The sequence below is a fragment of the Castor canadensis genome, chromosome 6, assembly GCF_047511655.1.
Source record: "Castor canadensis chromosome 6, mCasCan1.hap1v2, whole genome shotgun sequence".
Lineage (NCBI taxonomy): Eukaryota > Metazoa > Chordata > Mammalia > Rodentia > Castoridae > Castor > Castor canadensis.
Genome location: NC_133391.1, coordinates 9291862 through 9303113, shown reverse-complemented (window position 1 = coordinate 9303113; position 11252 = coordinate 9291862). Strand labels below are relative to the sequence as shown.

Here is an 11252-nt window from a genome sequence, read left to right as displayed (position 1 = left end):
CATGTCTTTTTTGTCTTCCCACCACTGCATTTGGTGCTGTTTCTGTCTTTGGTCTGTGTGTAATTTAGTATTAGCTAATTTACAATATTAGACCTAACAAAACAAAGAAAGAAAGAAAGTAAAAAGAAAAGGAAAAAAAAAGAGTACCCAAGAACTCAACTGGGACAGGTGGTGGACACACAAACAGGGAACAAAACAAACATACAAACACATAAATTAAATTCCAGGTTCAAGAACAATAGAATTTCAGTCTTAGTAATTCTGGTGTTACTCTTTCTGCATCCAGTCCTGGTTTTGGTATGTAAGCAGAAGCTCTGTCTAAGTTTCACCAGGTGGTTAGGGAGACTCACCAGTTTTTTTCCCCTGTCTTTCGGTGGCAGCTGCTTAGTTAGCTCCACCCTCAATGAAGTGTGGCTTGTCCTCAGATTCCAGAGATCAGCTCTGTGGACCACTAGCCATCCTGCTTTGGAGTTGGGTTTTCACTGTGTTTGTTTACTGGGGGCTTGTTTCTTTGCTTCACACCTTTTCTTTGGGGCAAGGTCAGAGATCCATCAGCTGGCTCTCTGCTGTCAGCATGTTATGCTGGTTTTCTGACTGTTTTCCAATTTTGAAATGTTGTTTGACTTTGGATGTTACTCACTGGTTCAGGAGATGAGCTTTGTGGATAGCTATCTGCCCTATTTCAGGCAGCGGCTTATCACCTGCCCACTGTTGGCCCTTCTGCATTTCCAGTCTTTGTTTACTGAACTTTCACATGGAGATCAGCTCCTTGCCCCTCCTCCATTCTCAGATGTGCTCAGAGCACCCTATCCCCTCTGCTGTGTGTTCCTTTTCAGTTCCTTGTTTATTATTCTTTTTTTTTTATTGTGGGGCAGAGTTCAGTCTGTCCGTGGGCTATGCTGGTTTATCTCAAGGGTAGCTGTGGGAATACCACGTGCCACTTATTTTCTCACCAGTTGTTTTTTTGTCTCCAAAGCAGGTTTGGAGCCGGCATCTGAGGTGTGGCAGCCATCCTGTTTTCTCATTGTAATGCATTGTAAACAAGCTTTGTACAGGCTGGGGGTCCAGGGTGTCAGAATTTAGATTCTTCTTGGTCAAATACCTTTAAATAATAGCAAATTAACATAAAAATTATACAAACATAGAAATAAACAAAAATGAGAGACTGGATAGTCATAAGAAATATAGGGGTAAAATACAACAAATATACATATAAATGTATCAGAATGTCATAATGAAAACCATTCTTTATATATATATATATATGAATATACATAAGTATATTTATATGTGTGGATACACAATATACAATAAATGCAGCGTGTATTTGTATATATATATATTTCCATGTGAAAATTTCACCATGGTATTTCTTATATAATGTCAGTGTTGATACATTCTGTCATATTTGTTTCCCTAGGGAAATCCTTATTCTTCCTTCATTGCAAATGAAGAGCTCTTTGTCTTACAGGTTTTTGTTTTTGCTGTTGTTCTTATTGTTGTTGTTGTTGTTCTTCTTCTTCTTCACTATTGTGAAATTCAACTAGCACTACTGCTTCTATGTTTGTGCTGAAAACCCATCTCAGGGCAGCAGTGTTAAACTTACATTTATTTTTTACTCTTCTTTTTAAGGCTTGAGAATCTTCTCTTTATCTTTCACCTGTGAGAACTTCATTATACTATGGCTTCAGGCAGACTTGGTTTTGCTTTCTTGTGAATGGTTAATTTTGATCATCCTGTACCTTGATATTTGTGTCTTTCTCTATGTTGGGGAGTTTTAACATTATAATTTATTTGAATAAACTTCTTACATTTTTGTCCTTCTCAACTGGTTCTTGAATTGCAATAGTGCAAATATTTGGTCTTTTATACTTTTTCAAAGAAGCAATAAGCCTTTGTCAACTTCTTCATTATTGTTCTCCTTCAATTGTGTATTTTAAATAGCCGGTCTCTACGAACATTCATCTTTCTTTTGTTGATCTACCTTGCTATTTTTCTCTTCTATCACATTTTTTGAGTTTGTTGAATGTATTTATCAGCTCAAGAAATTCTGTTTAATATTTTTTATTCTCTCTTTGTTTTAATTAAGTTTTTCAGTAGACTAATGAAATATTTCTCTCTTTTTTTAAATTCCAGTTCATGTATTTGTTTCCTTAAAATGGCTTGTTTAATTCTCTGACTTTTCTCCCCTAACAAATAGTTCCTGATTATACACTGTTGTCTCATCTGGAGAATGAGGTGAGGTTATAATTTCCTGAAAGGTTCGTGATGCTTTTTGACATGGGAAATCATTTGGGCTTTCAACTATCACGTATTTATTTACTTCAGTCTTCCTTCCTTTTCTGGCTTCTTTTCGGCCTGTGTTTCCAGAAATTCTAAGAATTTGGTATGTTTTGTCAGAGCCTGTTGTCAATTACACTATTTCTCTGGAAAGGTTTGTAGGGAACGATTTGGTGATATATTATTATTGTATCATTAATGAACACAAAGAAAAATCCAGTTTGTCACACATAATCTGTTGCTGTATTGAAAATGAAAACCTCAACAATGGAGTGCATAGAGAAGTATATAAACATATGAACCTCTCCCTGGGGATAGGGTAGGCCCAGATACCTCATCCACAGTTACTAGTCTGAGGTTGTAAACTGTGTGATGCTGCCTGTTTCTGAAACTAATTACTGTAGTTTGACCAGTTCCAAGTTTCGCTGTCATTCCTATGGCCACCAAAGCGATCAGGCTGTGTCACATAAAAATCCTTTACTCACCAAGACTAACACATCCTGAATTAAAACAAGGCCTACTCTTCTCTTCACTTCCTATTGTTGAAGTTGACCTAGACCCAAAACTGCTGCCACCAGCCACAGATGATGTGAAAGGGAGTAGTAAATGTGCAAGATATGGGCACTACATTTCTTCCAGATGCAGTACAGGTATTCTAGAAGCTCTACACTGCAGGGCTGTGTGATTTATATCAGCCCAGTGTTTGAAATCAACACACTAAGAATGAGTTCAAGAATCAAAATTATAATCTTACTATCTGGACTTACCCACAATAAACATTGTCTCACACCACATTATGAAGACTGAGTTTGAAGTAGTGGTTATAAAGAAGACCACTGGCCACCTAGGCTGATGTTAATGGATATGTTCAAGTCTGAAGGTCACAAGGATCTCTGATAGTGGTTAGGCAAGCAAAAACAAAATTTGTATTCCCAGGGAGTAGGTGAATGTTAAGAAGTTGTGATTTCTTATAATCACATAACAGATTGGGTCAATTTAACAACACATATACACTTTCACACATGTGGCACAGGAAAACCAAAGCATAATGTACCACAAATTTGCATTGAGATAACAAAGCATCTCCCCTTCATTCTCCCTCACTCTCCCTTCCCTCTCCCTCTCCATCTTCCCTCTTCCTGTCCCTCTACAGCCCTTTTACTCTTGCTTTCCCCTTCCTCCTCTCCCTACACTTTTCTGTCTCAACCCACTTTCTTTCTCTCTCCCTCTCCCTTCCTTTCCTTGTTCATACAAGTACTTGAATCTCATTTATGGAAGATTATTTTTATGACCTCAACTAAACTTAAATAAGAACCTACATTCTTAATGAATATGCATAGACACAGATTATGTGACATATTATTTTAGAGACACATGTGTTCAATGCACAGAAGTCATTGATTTGAATTTAAACATATCACATATTTATTATTCCTAATGGAGAAAACAATGGTCTCTATTTAGGCTTTCCTTAAGGAACTACCAGTTTGTACTTGCCATGGATTTTGCCATTGAGGAGATCAACAAGAACCCCCTTCTTCTACAGAACATGTCTCTGGGATTTGATATTTATAATGTCCTACACACTGAATGGAGGACATTAGAGCCACCCTTCATTTGGCTTTTTCTGTCCGACAAAGTTTTTCCTAATTACAACTGTAGAAGAGAGAGCAAATCTGTAGCAGCACTTACAGGACCTTCACGGATAACATCTGCCAATACTGGGACACTGCTGCAGCTCTACAAAATTCCACAGGTAAGGGTGTGGGTGGGATGGGAAGAGATGAAACCATGGCTTCTTTCGTGCAATTGACAGGTGTCACGAAGAAGAAAAGGAGGAGGCTGTTTTGATGAAGTTCTCCATTTTTAATGTCAAAGAGTTTTTGGAAGACCCATGTTCCTTTTGTTTGGAACACAGAAGAGGGAGAAATTGAAGCAGACACAGGGCTTTCTTAGATTTCTGAGACTGACGTATGGTTTTCCAGAGAGTTCTCATAGAGTGTAATGAGCAAGCCTTACTTTCTACCTCTTTTCCTCAGGCTTAGTATGTACCAGGCCTCAGCTTGTACTTCTTGACTGTCCTCTTTTTCATGTGGCTTCAATTTCCTTCTCCCTTTAGCTTACCTTTGGGCCTTTTGATCCTATCCTGAGTGATCATGACAAGTTCACATCTCTCTATCAGATGGCTCCCAAAGAAACATCTCTGGTCCTTGGCATGGTCTCCTTGATGCTTCATTTCAGATGGACCTGGGTGGGGCTCTTCATTTCAGAAGACTACAGAGGTTTTCAGATTCTCTCAGACCTGAGAGAAGAGATGGATAAGCACAGAATCTGTGTAGCCTTTGTGGAAATGATCCCAGTTTCTATAGTGTCCTTTTTCCCAAAAACCTGGTCAAAACATCACCATATTATAAAATCATCAGCAAATGTGATAATCCTTTATGGTGACAGTGATTTCCTGGAAGTTTTAATGAATACTTTGAGGGAGATTTTAATGACAGGCAAAGTCTGGATCCTGAATTCTCAATGGGATGTAATTAGAAGTCATATCCATCTCATTTTAGACTCATTCCATGGACAACTCATTTTTTCACACCACCATGGAGACATTTCTGGTTTCAGAAATTTCATCCAGTCAGCTAACCCTTCCAAATATCCAGATGACTTTTACCTGGTTAGTCTATTTTTAGTGTTTTTAAATTGCTCATTTTCTGAGTCTCAGTGTGGAACTTATAAGAAATGTCCACACAATGCCTCCTTGACCTGGTTGCCTGGGAATCGTTTTGAAACAGCCATGAGTGAAGAGAGTTACAATATTTACAATGCTGTGTATGCTGTGGCCCACACCCTTCATGAGATGCTACTTCATCAAATCCAAATGCCAACAGTTGGAAATGGAAAGTGGATGGTGTTTTCCCCTTCTCAGGTAAAAGCTTTTTCACTGGAAGGTACATGACATCAGGAACATCTCTTTGTGAACTGATTTCATAGACAAGCTAAGTAGTTTGTGATACATTTCAGAAAGCACAATAGAAAGTATACATTTTTCACTTCCTAGGAGATAACTAGACCTGGGCAGATGTATACTTGAATACCAGGGAGCCATGTGTCAAAAAGAAATATGTTTTAGTTCCACGTCAAGGTTTTCTGTTTTAAATGACTTCAACAACCTACATGGAAAATGATTTCAATAGGATAAAGCCAACATTGAACAAACAGTTTCTTAAATAACAAGAAAGAGAATGAGGTCTTCGAGTACCTAAGACCTGCTAGAGGCTGTAGTGGGTATTTTATATTAATGATTTTATTTAATTCCAGTTTAGGTGTTAATGAACCCATTTGATAGTTGAATCTCTAGATTCATTCATAAAATACCTGCAACTAGGTTTTTCCAGGAAGTTAAAAATGATCGAATTCCCCAGAATCACTCATTATAGTTAAGTGTGACATAGGTGTTTTGTGTTGAAACTGTAATTTTGATCCTCTGATGTGTGTCTAGCATTTGATATCATGATATTTTAGTTCTCTAGCTTTTCCTTTGTACTACATCATTTCTGTAATGCATTATGAACACAATTAGGAACTTTGCTCAGTTCAGATTTTCTGTCTTAACCATGGAATCCACTTCATCTTAGGATGATGCATCTCTTTTAGCTGCACCCCTTTATGAAGAGCATTCAGTTTAACAACTCTGCAGGAGACCAAGTGACTTTGGATGAGAAAAGGAAATTGGAGGCAGAGTATGACATTCTCAACTTTTGGAATTTTCCAGAAGGTCTTAGACATAAGGTGAAAGTAGGAAAGTTTTCCCCATATGGTCTACATGGTCAACAATTATCTCTACATGAGGATCTGATAGAGTGGAACTCGGGAACTTTAGAGGTGGGTTGGATCAAGTCATAAAGCTTTGAATTTCACACATCAATAAGCTATACTTGTTCACAGTTAATATTCCTAATATTGATTCATGATCCAGCAATTTAATAAGTTCCAATTTAAAGATTTTTCTTATTAATTCAATCATAGGTGAGAAAGGAACACATTTGTTTACCAATATGTTTCTGTGTTCATATTTTGCAATCCTAAAATACACACAATATCTGTTTTTCTTGGCTGTCCCTCACTGTGACAAAATGAATGAGAAAATCAACATCTAGGGATAAAGGGTTTATTCAGCTAAGAGTTGTGAAAGTGTCCGTCTTGAACTGGGCCTGGTCCTTTAAGGTCTATGGCAAGGCAGACCATTATGGTTGGAGCAGGTAGCATAGCAAGTACACACCTCATGGCAACAGAGGTACCAAGAGAGAGAGAGGATTGCCCCTGGGGTACCAATATCACTTATAACTGAATACTTGTAATTACCAAATTTCCTCCCACTAGTTTCAATGCGTAAAGGATCGATACTTTCTAAAAAAACAGCAGTCCTTGTGACCAAGACTTTTACACATAAGCCATTGTGTCATGTCATGGCTAGAGTCTAATAATGTACAATGAATTTGAAGTATTTTTGTAGAGAAAATTACTATTTCTTATTGATCCAATTCAATAAACACTGTAATTTTTGAAATACTATGGAAATGTCTGAGCAACCACCAATACATATCTGATTTTCCTCAGAATCCTCACTCTGTTTGCAGTGAGAGTTGTGGACCTGGATTTAGGAATTCCCCTCAGCAGGGAAAGGCTCCCTGTTGCTTTGATTGCATCCCTTGCCCTGACAATGAGATTTCTAATGGGACAGGTAAGTCTGTGACTTATGAAGAAACTCCCACCCGTCCTCAATAGTTTCTGATATTCCTTGAAGAGGGAAATGCCCTACAAGTGGAATGCATAGGCAAGAGCTTCCTACATCCATTGGCAAGTGAAATTATACAAAGGATCACAATGACCTTTGGAACAACACAGCCCCTATACCATGATTTGCAATTTGATTCATTGCTATATTAATTGTATGCATTACCTTCTCAAGAAAACACATTCCCCCACTTCTCTTTATGCAATTTTCTTCTCTGTCATGGAATTTGGGAGAACTATTATGGAAAAACATCTTCCTATTTATACCTCACAGTGAATACATGGTTCTTGCACATGTCTATTTTCTGAGTGCTTGTCAAAATGCCTGACAAAGACCAAGAGTTCAGAAAAATTTTGTTTGGTTTAAGGGATAGGTTTATGTATATTGTAAGAAATTTTTAAAAACTTCAGCTGGCAGACCTGGGTGCTGGTGTATTACACCTATAATCCTACCTTCTTGAGAGCTGAGATCAGAGGATTACAGTTCAAGAGCAGCCCAAGCAAACAGTGTGTGAGATCCCATAGCAAAAACAACCAGATGAAAATGGACTGGAGCTGTGACCAAGTGGTAGAGTGCTTGCTTTGCAAGTACAAAAACCTCAGTTTCAATCCCAGCCCCTCCAAGGAAAGCAAACCAACATTCCATATGTAAAAAGAAATACAACTCATAATGACATGAACTCAAACCAGCGTAACAGGTCTACAATGAATACACAAAGACCTACTGGAAAAGTGTCATAAATTTGTACAGAGATACATGCACACTAATAATATGTTAGATGAATGGGGGAAATGTCAACTAGATTTTTATGGTATGAATTCTTGTAACAATCACAAAACCTGAAAATGTTACCATCTGTCAGAAACCCACAGAAAGTTGAATGGAATGATGTAGAATAGAGATACCAATGGATAATGAACATTTCAGGATGCCACAGTTAGCATATTACATTTACAATGTCCAGATTTATGTTAAATAATACATGCTAGAAACACTTCTACATCACAGTTTTTCATTTCCTTAATGATTCATATGTACCTTAGTTAAGCAGCATAGTTGCATGATTTCAGTTTCACTTTAAAATATATTGAGATTGATACCACAGTGCAGATGCAATTAATTTGCATTTTTAATTCTTTATGACCACAGGGTTTAATATAGGTTCACTCTGCTCAGATAAGGAACTCTCTATAAACAATTCCACTATTTTCAAGTTCACATATTAACAAATACTTGTTTACACATATCACAGTTTAAAGAACACTTTAAATCAAGATTATAAAAAGTGAAAACATGAAAATATTATGAAAGGGCTTGAGGGGTAGGAATAAATACTCAGGAATAAAATCAGGAATGCCAGACATTGTTTATAACAAGCGCCTATCATAATACAGAAAAGGAAAAGCAACCTAAAGACAAAGAAACAAGAGACCCAATACAACAAGAAAATATATTTAGTAAATTAACACAACAAAGGAAAATCAAACTTAAGGGGTATTCTAATATAAATAAATGTGATAAAAAATCTTAATAAGACTGTTCACCAAGAAAGGAAAACTTTGTAACAGGACATCAGTTGTGAAATTCTGCAGCCCAAGATAATACTTTCAGTAACAGAAGTGAACACATAGTTTATGAATTGACTTATTGATTAATTGATTGATTAATGGCTCCAGGCTCTAAACTCGAAAACTTGGTCTTGCTAGGCAAGTGCTCTATCACTTGAACTATACTCCCAGTCTTTTTTTGCTTCAGTTAATTTGTAGACAGATACATGCTTTTTGCCTTGCAGTGTGATCAGTCTAAACTGGGAACACAGGTGCCAACATCACTCCAAGCTTATTTGTTGACATGGGATCTGAGTCTTTCCCCAGGCTGGCCTTGAAATGCAATCCACCCTGTCTTTACCTGTTGAGTGCTTGGATTTCAGCCTTGGTCCCGTGCACCAAGCATAAAATATTTTTCAGAAAAAGAACACATAACATGAATATGTTCATATGGTAGTGTTTTCCATGAAATTGAGGTAAATTGTGAAATTAATCATTGAATTTACTTATGATGTAATATGAGGCTAATATATATGAATGTATTATATTCTACATAGTAGTTGTAAGTCATAAGTGATTTTTTTAAACAATGACATTTACTATATCTTAATGTATATGCTCCCTAGGCCAAAAAATCATGCTTGTTTTGAAAGACTCTTGACATTAACAAAACACGTGTAGAATAATGACAAATAGACTGGAATTAGTGCAGGTCTAAATAGGATTATGAAAGGACAAACTCATAGTAGAAAGACCTTAGTACCCTACAAATAAATGTATTAATTCAGTGCAAATTTACTCTACCCTAGAACATGCATATGGTGAAAATTACATTGAGTTACAGGATGTTGAGACTTCTTCACCCAGTTAAAAAGTGTTATTGATTGCCTCTATTTTCTGGAAATTATTAATTATCTATCTCATAATAAAAGGGAACATAATTCTAAATAAACTTGGGGTGGTTGTGAATAAAACATGATATAATTTATAGAGGTTTTATTTGGTGAGCTAGGAATAACTTTAGTGTTTTTTGAGAGTTCCAAAATGGTGTCATGAATATGCCAAATAAGTCAAGGAAGTTAAAGTGACATTGTTTGTGCTACCATAACAAAAACGGGAAGTGTTTGATTGGAATTATTTGCAGTGTAGAATTCATTTTTAACTAAAGCAACAAAAGAGGAAAAGTTTACCATTGTGCTGGAGGGGAGGGGTGTCAACTGAACCTTGACTAATGGTAACCTGCACTCATCACCAGACATGGATCAGTGTGTGAAGTGTGCAGATCATCAATATGCAAACCGAGACAAAAACCACTGCCTCCAAAAATCTGTGACCTTTCTGGGTTATGAAGATCCCTTGGGTTTGGCTCTGGCCTGCATGGCTCTGATCTTCTCTGTACTCACAGCTGCTGTTCTTGTGGTCTTCATGAAACACAGAGACACTCCCATTGTCAAGGCCAATAACAGGGCTCTCACCTACATCCTGCTCATCTCCCTCACCTTCTGCTTTCTCTGTCCCTTGCTCTTCATTGGCCGTCCTAGCATGGCCACCTGCATCCTCCAGCAGACCACATTTGGAATTGTGTTCACAGTGGTTACTTCCACTGTCATGGCCAAAACTCTCACTGTGATTCTGGCATTTAATGTCACGTCTCCAGGGAAAAGGATGAGGTGGCTGTTGGTATCAAGAACACCTAACTACCTTATTCCCATCTGCACACTGATCCAACTGACTGCCTGTTTAATCTGGCTTGGAACCTCTCCACCCTTCATTGACACAGACACAAACTCGGAACATGGCCACATCAACATCGTGTGTAACAAGGGATCAGTTGTGGCCTTTTACTGCATCCTGGGATACCTAATTTTCCTGGCTTTTGGGAGCTTCACTGTGGCTTTCCTAGCAAGGAACCTTCCTGACACATTCAATGAAGCCAAGTTCCTGACGTTCAGCATGCTGGTGTTCTGTAGTGTCTGGATCACCTTCCTCCCTGTCTACCACAGCACCAAGGGAAGGGTCATGGTGGCCGTGGAGGTCTTCTCCATCTTGGCCTCCAGTGCAGGGATCTTAGGCTTCATCTTTGGTCCCAAGTGCTACATTATTTTGTTAAGGCCAGAGAGGAACACTCTATATGGCTTCAGGAATAAAACCCATTCTATGTACAAGGAGGCTTCTGAAGGTTAAATTCATGTGTATATTAAACAAAAATCAAAAATAAAAGTAAAGCATTCTAGCAGTTAGATATGAGATGAAAACTTGTGGTTTACTTCAATCTACTGAAAACTCATGCTACTTCTTCTATCAGGATTAGAATTTCTATACGTTGCATTTCTCATTTTCAACATTTGATTGCATTGTGATGTTGTTATTCACTTTGTCTCACTGATTGTGCAATCAACCCTGCAAATACTACTGGCTTATACTTCTAATCTCCACAATGATATTTTCTGCCTTTTGGTATTTATGGTTACTTTCCTCAATTTTCAGATTATGTGAAATTCAGTGTCCCTCTGTTTTATATTCCTTTGGTATTTTTCATTGATTTTTTTGGCAATAGTGAAAAATTCCAGGCAATTCCTGTACCACATGAGGAAAACCACCATCCATTTTTGTATTTCTTATTTTTGAGA

At 37.5% G+C, this 11252-nt stretch overlaps 1 protein-coding gene across 1 annotated transcript; it reads left to right on the top strand.

Moving 5' to 3' along the window:
- Window positions 1–2217: 2217 nt before the first annotated feature.
- LOC109676091 (vomeronasal type-2 receptor 116-like) lies at window positions 2218–10806 on the top strand. The gene is made up of 6 exons (XM_074077818.1): window positions 2218–2243; window positions 3745–4036; window positions 4400–5206; window positions 5935–6162; window positions 6898–7021; window positions 9878–10806. Exons 2-6 carry the CDS (start codon window positions 3779–3781, stop codon window positions 10804–10806), a joined length of 2346 nt encoding a protein of 781 aa, XP_073933919.1. The 5' UTR covers window positions 2218–2243; window positions 3745–3778.
- Window positions 10807–11252: the final 446 nt, after the last annotated feature.

Coding starts and splice junctions, on each gene's coding strand:
- LOC109676091 (XM_074077818.1), top strand. CDS start 3,779: ATGGATTTTGCCATTGAGGAGATCAACAAGAACCCCCTTCTTCTACAG. Junction 6,163..6,897: donor GGAACTCGGGAACTTTAGAG/GTGGGTTGGATC, acceptor GATTTTCCTCAG/AATCCTCACTCTGTTTGCAG. Junction 7,022..9,877: donor TGAGATTTCTAATGGGACAG/GTAAGTCTGTGA, acceptor ACTCATCACCAG/ACATGGATCAGTGTGTGAAG.